The 12,510-nt window shown below is 66.1% G+C and overlaps 1 protein-coding gene across 2 annotated transcripts; it reads left to right on the top strand.

The window, feature by feature from the left end:
• Nucleotides 1–539: 539 nt before the first annotated feature.
• Nucleotides 540–12,000, top strand: AIFM3 (AIF family member 3). Of its 2 annotated transcripts, XM_070385544.1 has the most exons (19): nucleotides 540–618; nucleotides 1,005–1,169; nucleotides 4,444–4,657; nucleotides 4,774–5,113; nucleotides 5,205–5,249; nucleotides 5,467–5,563; nucleotides 5,644–5,756; nucleotides 6,057–6,143; nucleotides 6,498–6,589; nucleotides 6,693–6,823; nucleotides 6,913–7,028; nucleotides 7,124–7,195; nucleotides 7,284–7,347; nucleotides 7,763–7,839; nucleotides 7,938–8,055; nucleotides 9,561–9,659; nucleotides 10,165–10,240; nucleotides 10,664–10,768; nucleotides 11,618–12,000. In XM_070385544.1, the coding sequence occupies exons 2-19, from the start codon at nucleotides 1,139–1,141 to the stop codon at nucleotides 11,655–11,657; spliced, it is 1,917 nt and encodes a 638-aa protein (XP_070241645.1). In that variant the 5' UTR covers nucleotides 540–618; nucleotides 1,005–1,138; the 3' UTR covers nucleotides 11,658–12,000. The 2 variants fall into 2 exon arrangements, with proteins under 2 accessions (XP_070241645.1, XP_070241646.1); XM_070385545.1 differs by lacking the exons at nucleotides 540–618; nucleotides 1,005–1,169 and having other exon boundaries at nucleotides 4,149–4,657.
• The last annotated feature ends 510 nt before the right edge of the window (nucleotides 12,001–12,510 follow it).

Here is a 12,510-nt window from a genome sequence, read left to right as displayed (position 1 = left end):
TCTGGGGGGATAAGAGTGGGGAGACCCTTGTAGACACGGCGCCACAGCTCCGTCCTGGCCCTCCGAGCCCAGCCTGTAAGCTGCATGCTCCAGGAGGCACCCTGTGGTCCTGGGAGCTCCTTGGCCGCCGGGTCTCTTGGAGGAGGGGGTGAGCCCTCCTCAGCCCCGCGGCTTGCAGGGCGGTACAGGGCCTTCCTGGGCCCGTCTGCCTGGAAGTCAGTAGGCGGGAGGCCACCTGGACGCCCCTACCTGCTGCTTGACACTGGCAAGCCCTGGGCCCTCCCGTGTCTCCATCTGCTTTTGGGCAGAACCCCAATACCAGAGGCTTGGGGGGAGAGTGGGGGAGGGGGCGGAAGCGGGCGGTGCGCCTGGCCTCCATTTCCCCCACCCCGTCGGGCCGGGCGGGCAGCCCACTTCTGTTCACGTGGAGCTGTGTTTCCCTGGGGACCGGTGGCCTGCCCCCGGCCCCGCCCCCGGCCCTCCTGGCCTCGGCGCGCTGGGGGAGGGGTGGACGCTGGGCCGCCTCCTGGACCCCTGCCCCTGGCCCTGCCTTCCCAGACGGGCGGCCTCGGTCCACTCTGGCGCCGGGACGGGAGGCAGCAGCTGCCCTTGGAGGAGGTGGGTACCGGGGCTGCCAGCCGAGGTCTGGGCAGGGCCAGGGAGCGCTAAATGTGCCCCCAGCCAGGAGGAGAAGCTCTGATTGGTCAAGGTGACCCGGGTCTGACCCCAGGCACGGTGGCCGCCCAGAAGAACAGAGGGCCCCAGCGCTCCCGGGCGGTAGCGCTCTGAGGGCTGCAGAAATCAGGGGGTTTCCTGGGCCTAAGGGGGAGGCAGGCCAGAGGGGAGGGGAGTGAAGGTGCTGAGCCTGGGGGGCCGGGAGGGAGGTGCCGTCTGTGATGCTTCGGGGACCCGGCCCCAGCGCGGCCCCTTTCCGAAGCCCCCAGGCTGTTTCTACTCGCAGCCTCAACCAAGCCCTGGTCCCGAAGCTGCCCTTCTCCCCGCAGGTCCCGGAGGCAGCTCCCGCTGGATGGCAGCGCCAGCATCTCTGAGAGCCGCGGGGGGCCCAGCGCCCCAGGGGGCACCCTAGGCCTCCCACAGCTGCCACTCAGCGCGCCCTCCCGCCTGCAGGCCCCGCGCCATGGGCGGCTGCTTCTCCAAGCCCAAGCCAGGTACCTCTTCCCTTCTCGCCTCCCTCTGTCCCTCCCCCTCTGCCTCCGAAGTAGGTCAGACCCGGAGGCCGCCGAATGCTAACGCTGTGGGCAGGGGGGGCGGCTGGAGCCCTCTTTATCTGGGGCTCTGGGTGCTGGCGGTGGGAACAATGGCGGTGCCTTTCTCAGGGAGGGGAGGGGAGGCTTCCTCCTGCTGCTGGGGGCATGCGCGGGGGTGGGGTTTGTCCCCCTCAGGGCTGAGGAAGGGGGCCCTGGGGAGACCCCGGCCACCATGTGACCCATGGCGTTCGAGCAATCTCTCTGAGCCTCACCCACATCCCCCCAAAAAATAAGCCTGAGCTCTCAAGGCCACTCAGAGGTGGAGCGGGCAGGTCCGGCCCTGCCGTCTCTTCTGACCACTGTGTGACCTCGGGCTGCCTCCTAGGCCTCTCTGGACACACTCCCCATTGGCGGAGGACATCCCCACCCTGCCTGGCCCAAGCACTTCCGCCCCCTGCCCGCTCACCCAGCTGCCCTTACCTGATAGCCGGCAGCTCCACGACCTGGAAGCCCGCGAGCCTTTTCTCCTCTCCCTGGGCCTGAGGAGGAACCTGGGGGCAAGGGGGTGCCAGGCCAGGCAGAGGGACCCCTGCATCTGGCCCCCTGCTCCCGAGCTGCGGAAACCCAGCCCTTGGGCAAAAGACGTAACTGTCTTGACCGTGACTCCCGCCCGTCGGCAGGGGGCCCCAGGGTGCTGGCTGGCCCTGGAGCAGCCTCCTGTAGGGCTGGCTGGATGCCCTGGCACAGGGGCCCTCCTGCCGCTGTCAGAGCCCCGACCCCAGGACCCCCGGGACAGGGGCGGGTCACTCTTACCACACCAGGGGCAGTGCTGTTGAGCTCAAATCCGGTGCCTGCTCCAGACTGTGTGGCCTCGGGCAGGCGACGTCGCCTCTCTGAGCCTCTGTGTTCTCACCATGAGACAGGCCTCATAACTGTGCCCCCGCGCCCACTGCTGCACTTGGCACAGGGCCCGGCACCCGGGAGACCCTCGCAGGATGCTACTCTTTCCTCTCTGGGGGGCTGGGCTCCCTGTGGGCTGTGGCGGGGGGCAGGAACTCAGGGCCCCGGGGCCCACTCGGGGCAGGTCTGGGGTTTCAGCGCATGGGAATGAGAGCCTTCCAGCCAGGAGAGTTCTCTGGGGGTCCCCAGCCCACAGGGAGACCCAAAGGAGCACAGAGGCTTGGGCAAAGTCCTCCCTGTCCACCTCCAGGGCCCCTGTGGCTCAGAGCACGTCACAGCACACCCCGGGCTCCAGGAGCCCCGTGTTTCTCGGGAAGTGCTCCTAGCCTGTCCTTTCTAAACTCAGAACTTGGGAGAAGTGCAGGTCTCTTGGCATCTGGTCGCCTGCCTGTGTCCTTGCTGTTGGCACACTGGGCCTCATTGCTTTGCCCGGGCTTTCTCTGGCTGCAGCCAGCAGGGTCCGCCCTTCGTTGCGGTGTGCGGGCTTCTCAGCGTGGCGGCTTCTCGTTGCAGAGCACAGGCTCTCGGCGGGAGGGCTTCAGTAGTTTGGGTTCACAGGCTCGGCAGCTGTGGTGCGGGGCTCAGTTGCTCCACAGCATGTGGAGTCTTCCCAGACCAGGGATCAAACCCATAATCCCCGGCATCGGCAGGCAGATTCTTACCCACTGTACCACCAGGGAAGCCCCTGGTCAGCTTCCTTTCATTAGGGCACGACTGCTACTTAAAGGCTTTCCCTCTTTGCCGTGGCCACCAGGAGGCTCAAAGCTGAGCAAATAAACACTGCCAAGCAGCTTCACCTATTGGGCATCTGCTCTGAGTTGCATGGATTATTTCCTTCAGCTGCACTGCCCCCAAGGGGGTGAGCTCTGCTCTTCCCATTTTACAGTGAGGGCGTCCGCTGACAGGGGCTAAGGGTCCCGTGGCTCCTGCCGCAGCGCCCTCCCTAGGCTGCATCATGGAGCGTCTTCTGTTGGAGGACACAGGATGAAGGCAGCTGGGCTTGGCTGTTCTCTGGGCCCCTGCCAGGCTGCTCCTGTGAGCTCTGGTCTGCAGCTCACGTAACTGGTGTCAGCTGAGTCCACGGTATTTTTCTTTTTAATTCTTCTGAAAACATTCTATCGCTGTTACATCGAGTGTGGAAAATGAAGGCAAAAGCCCAGCCCACCCAGAGGCCCCCACCTGATGCAACAGCTTCGGTGTGATGTGTGGGCGGGCCCTTCCTGCCCCTGGACTCAGGGAACTGCGTTCAGCCCTGCCTGCACCTTGGCTGGGTCGGGCGGGGGGCGCTGGATGGAGGGATGAGGGGCCGGGCAGGGCTGGGGGCTTAGGGCAGCGTGGGGGCGGGCAGCCAGTGCAGGTGGCCCCCGGGCTGTGTCTAGGAGGACCAGCCGGGCTGAGCTGTGCCAGGAATGCACAAGGGCCCAGGCCAAGGGGACCGCCGCCTGGGCTAAGGCCCCGAGGAGCCACCTGGGCTCTTTGTTTCTGGAGGTCAGGTCTGGGGGGAGGGGCCTGCGGGCTCAGGGGCCCAGGGTTGGGGCAGGGGGCACCCATGCTGTGCCAGGGCTCAGCGCCCTGTGCTTAGCCCTGCTCCCTGCAGCCGCGGGCCAGGAGGCTGGATTATCGCTGCTGAAAATTCTGTTTATTGTTCCCTTCTAATTAGAAAAATACCCGAGGCTCATAGTGGGGAATTTGGAAAATGTGGAGAAGTATAAAGAAAGTGATAATCTCGCTAAGTGCCTGCCCAAGTCGGCCCCACGGGAGGGGGGTACGCCTGTGTCCTCCGCACACACAGCCTGGGTGGGGTCCACCCTCAAGGCCCCCTGCACTCAGCACCTGGCAAATAATGAGGGGTTCTCCAGCTGGCCAGAGCAGCTATCTCCAGTTGAAATTACATAGCATATACACTTTTTTCTTTTAATTTTGAAAAAGTTTCAAACCTCTGCAGACCTCCGTTACCCAGATTCACTCAGGGACCGTGACCCGGGCTGTGTCCTCAGGCCGCCCCCATCCTCCATGGTGGCCGCGCCCTCGGGGTCAGCAGGGTTCCAGCCCCAAATTCTCACCCGCACGTGGGTTCCTGGAGAAGGGGCCGCATCTGGGGCGAATGCGCGCTGCTGGTGCCCCTGGCTCATTTTGTTAGTGAGGAAAAAAATGCATGAGACATCACGTTGAGCTTGCCCAGGGCCCCCCCAGTACCTCCGCTCTGCCCCCCACTGGAGGGGTAGGTGAGGGATGGGCTGGGCTGGAGGCTCACACGCACCCCGCCTGCCCACAGTGGAGCTCAAGATCGAGGTGGTGCTGCCCGAGAAGGACCGGGGCAAGGAGGAGCTGTCCACCGGCAGCAAGGGCAGCCCCCGGGCCTACCAGGGCAACGGCGCCGCCCGCCACTTCCACGCGGACGAGCGCCTTCCCACCGCCCACCCCTACCCCGGCGCCCAGGACTGCGTGGAGGCCGCTGTCTGCCACGTCAAGGACCTGGAGAATGGCCAGTGGGTGCTGGGCCTGGGAGGGCGTGGGAGGCGGGGGTGGGGCACTGCCTCGGAGGCTGCTGCTGGTCTGGGGCTGGGGGCTGCTCCCTAGCCTCTGAGGGCAGCCGCCCCCGCAGGATGCGGGAGGTGGAGCTGGGCTGGGGCAAGGTGCTGCTGGTGAAGGACAATGGGGAGCTTCACGCCCTGGGCCACAAGTGTCCGCATTACGGCGCGCCCCTGGTGAAAGGTGAGGTGTGGGTGCCCACGGGGGCTCCATCTGCTGGTGGGGGGCTCCGGGGCCGTGGGCACGGGACCGGGGTGCCCTTGGAGCCCGGCCTCTGTGGTGGCCCAGCCCTGCCCCCTCCAGGAGTGCTGTCCCGTGGCCGGGTCCGCTGCCCCTGGCACGGCGCCTGCTTCAACGTCAGCACCGGGGACCTGGAGGACTTCCCGGGCCTGGACAGTCTGCACAAGTTCCAGGTGGGGCCTGGCGTGCAGTGGGGTGAGCCCCGGGGGGGGGCAGGGGCCGGAGCACCCCAAAGCCCGGGCCTGAGCTCCACAGCCCTTGTAGGTGAAGATCGAGAAAGAGAAGGTGTACATCCGGGCCAGCAAGCAGGTGAGGGTGTGGGGGCTGGGGAACTCAGGCAGAGAGAAAGGCCACGGGAGGGCCTCTGGGTCCCTGGGGTGGGAGGGAGCCTGGCAGGCCGGCCAAGGGCTTCCCCGGTGGGGAAGAGGCACCACTGGGGCAGGAGAGCCTGGCCCGCTGGGTGGGCACAGAGGGGATGGCGGTGACCCCCGCTCCCAGCTGCCCCCAGCTTGCCGGCCGCCCCCAGGCCTTGCAGCTGCAGCGAAGGACCAAGGTGATGGCCACGTGCATCTCGCCAAGCGCCGGCTACAGCGGCAGCACCAACGTGCTGATCGTGGGCGCAGGTTGGTGGTCGGTCCTCTGGGGCAGGGTGGGTTGGGGACGGGGCTCCTGACACCTGTCCCCCGCCGTCCCCTCCGCTCAGGGGCAGCCGGTCTGGTGTGCGCGGAGACGCTGAGGCAGGAGGGCTTCTCAGACCGGATCGTGCTGTGCACGCTGGACCGCCACCTTCCCTACGACCGGCCCAAGCTCAGCAAGGTGGGCGGGGCGCGAATGGGGCTGGGCGGGGCGTGAATGACGCTGGGCGGGGCCAGACCCTCGCCCCTCTGCCCACAGTTAGGGCCCCTGGGACCCTGCTCGCTGCCCCCCGGGGGTCCGGTCGGCTGCCCTCTCCGCTTGTGCCAGGCCCGTCTGTGGTGCCCAGGAGGTCTGGTCGGCAGAGTTCCGCCCTGGAGCCTCTGTGTGGCCCGGGCTGCCCCGCACGCACGAGGCCTCGGTTCTCAGTTGCCAAGGGGACGGTGGCCGCCTGGCCCCGTCTCAAGCCGGCGTCCCCGGCAGTCTCTGGACGCACAGCCGGAGCAGCTGGCCCTGAGGCCCAAGGAGTTCTTCCGAGCCCACGGCATCGAGGTGCTCACCGAGGCCCAGGTGCGGACGAGGCGGAGGAGCAGGCTTGGGAGGGCTTCCTGGGCGCCGTGGAGGGCGGGCGTGAGGCCCCTGGAGGTGTGGGTGTGTTCCGCACCCCTCTGCCCAGGGGCCCAGGCACCCAGGGATGCCCCAGGCCTGAGGCGATCATAGTACACACAGGGCCGGCCCCAGGGTAGCGGGGTGGGGCCAGGGGCTTCAGGAGGGCTTTGAGGAGGAGGTGGGGCTGAAGCGTGAGAGGGCCACTCTGGTGCGGGGAGGAAGGTTCAGCGGGTGGTGGAGCTGCCCAGAGGGCCTGGCGGGCACGGGGCACGGTGGAGGACCTGGAGGCCACGCTCTACCCCGCGGGGGTCTCAGGTGGTCACGGTGGACGTCAGGAACAAGAAGGCTGTGTTCAAGGATGGCTTCAAGCTGGAGTACAGCAAGCTACTGCTGGCGCCTGGGAGCAGGTGGGAGGGACCCCGCGCCCCCCGCCAGGCAGGGGGAGGACTCGGGGCGGGGGCTGAGGGGGAGCTGGGAGCCGCCCCTCTCCCCAATTCTGGCCCGTCTCAGCCCCAAGACCCTAAGCTGCAAAGGCAAAGACGTGGAGAACGTGTTCACCATCCGGACACCGGAGGACGCCAACCGCGTGGTGAGGCTGGCCCGGGGCCGCAACGCCGTGGTCGTGGGGGCCGGCTTCCTGGGTGAGCAGCCGGGGGAGCCCGGGGCGGCGCTGGCAGGGGCGGTGCAGGGTGCCAGCCCGCCGCACCGGCCCCGCCCCGCCCCGCCCCAGGGATGGAGGTGGCCGCCTACCTGACTGAGAAGGCCCACTCGGTGTCCGTGGTGGAGGTGGAGGAGACACCCTTCAGGAGGTTCCTGGGGGAGCGCGTCGGCCACGCCCTCATGAAGGTGAGCCCCGGGGGACCCACCGCGCCGGCCCCGCCTACCCTGTACCTCCCGTTCAGCTCTCACCCCTGCGCCCCCCGCCCCACCCCCACTGGCAGATGTTTGAGAACAACCGCGTCAAGTTCTACATGCAGACTGAGGTGTCGGAGCTGCGGGCCCAGGAGGGCAAGGTGGGCCCTCCTCCACTGCCCCCATCCCGGCCCCTCTGCCCCTCTCCTGTGCCCTGGAGCTGCTCACCCGCCCCGCCACTCTCCGCAGCTGAAGGAGGTCGTGCTGAAGAGCAGCAAGGTGGTGCGGGCCGACGTCTGCGTGGTGGGCATCGGTGAGTAGGGGGCAGGCGGCCACAGGGAGCAGGGTCACCCCCTCTTGCTCGACACTGACCTTGGGCCAGTCCCTTCCCCTTGCCCAGCCTGTCTGACCATGCCCACCGGTCAGGGCTCTTGGGGAGTTGGTGCTTGGCCTGGGCTGGCACAGGGCATGCTTCTGGTGACCCCTGCCCAGTAACTGCGTGGACACAGGTGAGGCTCTAGCTGGCCCCTGCTCCAGCTGAGGTGCCAGTTGCGGGGGGAGGTAACACGGGCTGGGGGAAGGTGCGGATGCCCACCCCTGCCAGGGGCTTCATGGAGACCTTCTCGGAGGTGGTACCTGAGGCCTGATGGGAGACACCAGGGTCTCTGGGGGTCCACGCAGAGGGGACGGGCTGTGAAGGCGTGGACACAGTGGCCCTGTCCCGCCAGGCGCGGTGCCTGCCACGGGCTTCCTGAGGCAGAGCGGCATCAGTCTGGACTCCCGCGGCTTCATCCCCGTCAACAAGGTGGGGCCGCTGGGGCAGGTGGGCAAGCTGCTGGTGGGATGGCGGAGGACCCGCGTGGGGTGCCTGTCCCACCCATGAGCCCCGCACTCCCCCCACAGATGATGCAGACCAACATCCCCGGCGTGTTTGCAGCTGGCGACGCTGTTACCTTCCCTCTGGCCTGGAGGAACAACCGCAAAGTGAACATTCCCCACTGGCAGATGGCTCACGCCCAGGGTACCGCCAGCCCGGAGGCAGCAGGGGGCGGGAGGCCGTCCCCAGGTCCCAGCCTCTCCCCAGGCCTGCCCCTCAGTTGCTGCCCTTGGGTCCTGCTCCTGGGGTCTGCCATTCAAGGCTCTGTAGTGGCCTGTCCAGCCAGCCTCACATAGGTGACGGAGCTGGCTCGCTGCCACCTCCTTCTCTAGACGCCTCCAGCATCCTCTGGGCGCCCAGTCCTGCCGCCACAGTGTCCCGCCCACTGCCCCTGCCCCAGCCTCTCCTTTCCCGTTGTCCTCAAACATTGCGTTCCTCAGAAGTCCTCGCCAACCCGTGCAGTCACCTGGGGGGACGGTTAGTAGGACCCAGTCCAGCTCCCCACTGCATCCCCTCTGGGCCACCCGACAGACTCTGTGAACCTGGCTGCCACCTGCAGGCCCCTGGGAGGTGGCCGTCTGGGCCTGGAAACCCACCTCCCCCTCCCCTTGGGCGGTCACTGCACACACATGGTCCAGGCCCCTCAGCTGCAGGTACAGCCAGTTAGCTTCTCAGAGGCCAGACGGCCAGACGCCCTGCACCCTCTTCCGTTCCCTTCACCCTCATGTCGTCTGAGCCTGAAGCCCCTCTCCTGGTGCCAACCTCTGTTCAGGTCCAAGGTCTGCGGTTGGTGCTAGGTTTGAAGGAACACAAACTGCTAATATCAGTTCAGTTCAGTCACTCAGTCATGTCCAACTCTTTGCGACCCCATGGACTGCAGCACACCAGGCCTCCCTGTCCATCACCAACTCCTGGAGCTTGCTCAAACTCATGTCCATCAAGTCGGTGATGCCATCCAACCATCTCATCTTTTGTCATCCCCTTCTCCTCCCGCCTTCAATCTTTCCCATCATCAGGGTCTTTTCAAATGAGTCAGTTCTTCCCACCTGGTGGCCAAAGTGTTGGAGCTTCAGCTTTAACATCAGTCCTTCCCATGAATATTCAGGACTGATTTCCTTTTGGATGGACTGGTTGGATCTCCTTGCAGTCCAAGGGACTCTCAAGAGTCTTCTCCAACTCCACAGTTCCAAGCTTTTGAACTGCTCATATAATTAACGTTTAACCGGGAGGGTCCAGGGGACGGTCACAGACATCCAGCTGCAGACGGGACCCCTCAGTCAAACGGGGGAGCCACGCCCCCTTTCTGTCTCAGGCCCTGAATCAGCCTGTCGTCCTTGCTTCCCTGGACACTGGTGCCCCATTGTCCTGCCTCCCTCCTCAGACCTGACCTGTCTGGTGAGGTGTCTGAGTCACACCTGATGTGGTGGCCCCAGGAAGCCGGCCCCTTCCGGACCCAGTCCAGGCACTGGACGTCAATGGCCAGCTTTGGGCCCCGCGTGACCTCTGCACCCATCACTGGCAAGCAGGGGTGGGCACTCACCGTCCCTGCCCCACATATCAGGAGTCCCCGGAGAGCGAGGGGGAGCGGGCAGGCAGTAGAGGGGTGGCAAGGCCTCGGGGCGGAGCGCTCACGACCGCGGAACCCACAGGGCGCGTGGCGGCCCAGAACATGCTGGCGCAGGAGGCGGAGATCAGCACGGTGCCGTACCTGTGGACCGCCATGTTCGGCAAGAGCCTGCGCTACGCAGGTACCAAGGGGCCTCGGTGAGGGCGGGGCCCAGGTGTGGCGGAGTGCGGGGGCGGGGCTAGAGCATCCGGGGGCGGGGCCATGAGCATCCAGGGGCGGGGCCATGAGCATCAGGGGGTGGTGCTAGGAACATCTGGGGGCGGGGCTAGAGCATCCCGGGGGCGGGTCCAGGAGCATCCGGGGGCGGGACTAAGAGCATCCAGGGGCGGGGCCATGAGCATCCAGGGGCGGGGCCATGAGCATCAGGGGGTGGTGCTAGGAACATCTAGGGGCGGGGTGAGGAGTATCCTGGGGCGGGGCCAGGAGCAACCTAGGGGCGGGGCTAGGCGCGCGCCGGGGGCGGGGCTAGGAGCATCCCGGGGGCGGGACCACGGCGGCTGCAGGTGGAAGCCAGGAGCTCGCTGGCGGCGGGACCAGGACCCCCCTTACAGGTCTGCCGGGGGCATCGTGGGAAGGGCGCTGCACGCGGACCTGGTGAAGCCACGTCCCCTCCGCCCGTCCTGCAGGTTACGGAGAAGGCTTCGACGACGTCATTATCCAAGGGGATCTGGACGAGCTCAAGTTCGTGGCTTTTTACACCAAGTGAGAGCCACGGGGGTGCGGGGGGCACTTGGCCGGGAGAAGCGCTCCTCCAAGGGGGGCCAGCTAGGCGGGGGACCGGCCAGGAGAGGGGCACAGAGGTGGGGCACAGCCGCCCCGCGGGAGGCGGACACTTAATCTGAGGTCAGCTCTTGGAGATGGGGGTTGACGGCCTACTTTTACACCGAGGACAGTGACACAGGTAGAGGGCGGGGTCCCAGGACAGGTGTCGGCCTTCAACCCCACTGGGCAGGAGCCTCATGGGGTCCCACGGGACCAGAAGCTGTGCTGGGCCAAGGGGGTGCCAGGTGGTCAGAGCATTCCCTTGGTTCAGAGCGGGAGCCTCCCTGGGCCCAGCTGCATCCGGGTCTCCAAGGACAGGGGCTGCTGCTGGCAGTCCTTAGGCTCGGCCACCTCTCCCTGCAGGGGCGACGAGGTGATCTCTGTGGCCAGCATGAACTACGATCCTATCGTGTCTAAGGTGGCTGAGGTTCTGGCCTCCGGCCGCACCATCCGGAAGCGGGAAGTGGAGTGAGCTTGGGTGCTGGAGGCCCCGGGGAGGGGGCAGATGTCCCGGAGGCCTTGGTTCAAGCTGCCCCCACAGCCTCCCGGGGCTCTCCCTGTCCCCCCATCAACCAGCTTGAAGCTCCCAGGGCTACGGTGTCACGTGGGACAAGGGTTGTGGTTTGGGAGCGGGCTGCTTGTTTGTGCTTTTGTGGGTAGAAGGGAAGAAGGCCGTGTCCAGGGCGGGGCCAGTGCTGCAGGGAAGGGTCAAGACCCACTGCCAGGGCAGTCACAGGGCCCTGGACACCCCACTGCCTAGAACACAGCCATGGAAAAATGTGATTCGCATTGCTCCTGGGGAGGCCCTGGCAGAGTCCTGGGGTGGTTGTTTGGGGTCTGAGGGACACCAGGCAGCAGCCATTACTGCTGTAACTTCATCCTAGCATGGCACCACTGGGACTCATCCTGTGGGCTCAGCTGACCTGCAGAGACCCCCCCACACCCCAGGCCCACCCTGCTGCCCAGGGCCGAGGAAAGCCTGGAGGCCACGGGATAGGGGGGCTCACGCTGGAAACGGGGAACCAAGGGAGGGGGCAGGAATGACACGCTTTTCCCTGGCCTTCTCTGTCTCTCCCTCTTGCCTTCGAGAAGGCTGTTTGTGCTGCACAGCAAGTACGTGCGCCCTCTCCTTCCTCTGAGCCTTTCCCACCTCAGCCCGGAGCCTGCGCCTGGTGGTCTCCCCCTCTGCCCAAGGGCACTGCCCCACCGGGCACCAGGGCCGCACACAGCTTCCTGCTGCCTTCAGGGGCCCGCTGCTCCTGGTGCCCAGGGGGAGCCTGCTGCCCTCTGCCCTCACACCTCCTCTCGTTCCTACAGGACCGGTGACATGTCCTGGCTCACAGGGAAAGGCTCCTGAGTTTGCACAAGGCACGGGCTCGCTGGGGCGCCAGGGTCAGAGGCTGAGCCCCAGGGGGCAAGTGCCAAACTACAGTTCCCAGGACCCCCCGGGCAGACCCTAAGCGCCCTCAGTGCTTGCGTTCGGCTGCCTGGCTCACCCCCCCACACCCCACCCCGCTACTCCGCCCCAGAGAGGCCTCGGTGGCCTCCAGGAAATGCTCACCACCCAAGGCCTCCGGTGCTGAGGACTGCTGGCAATGGTTGCGGGGGGGCGGGCTTGCCTCTTCCTCTACTTACTGGGACTGGTCCCCTGTGGTACCCTGCAACGTACTAGACATTATCTTAACATTAAAACGCACACGTTTGCAGATCTGTGTGACTTCCACTATACCTGGGCAAACTCTCACGAGGGAGAAAGCAGATCACGGGGGACACAGGCACGACCAGAGACCACCGAAGTGTCACACTGAGGAAGTTTGGTCTGGGAGCGCCCCGAGGAGGAAGCAGCTGATTCTGCACCCCCCGGGGATTAGGGACGCTCCCCACCCCCCCGCCCCCCGCAGATCAAAGTCCTGGCTCTGGATTTTGAAGGAGGGGCACTGCAGGTAGAGGCGACAGCACGTGTGCCAAGGGTTTGAGACAGGAGGTGCGTCTTCAGAGGGCAAAGGCAGCTCGCGCTTGGCAGTTCCGCGGCGCTGACCACATTAGGGCCGAGGACTGGGTCTCGTGGCAACCTAAGCTTCCTGAATGCCCATTTCGCAGATGAAGCAGCTGAGGCTCTGCCTAGAGTAGGACCGAGAACCCAGAGCCTCCGCGCCACGCTGCCTCGCAACGAGAAGGAAGGCCAAGGGGAGCGGAGATGAAGAGGGCCG

The sequence above is a fragment of the Bos mutus genome, chromosome 17, assembly GCF_027580195.1.
Source record: "Bos mutus isolate GX-2022 chromosome 17, NWIPB_WYAK_1.1, whole genome shotgun sequence".
Taxonomy (NCBI): domain Eukaryota; kingdom Metazoa; phylum Chordata; class Mammalia; order Artiodactyla; family Bovidae; genus Bos; species Bos mutus.
This window is presented reverse-complemented; position numbering and strand designations above follow the sequence as displayed.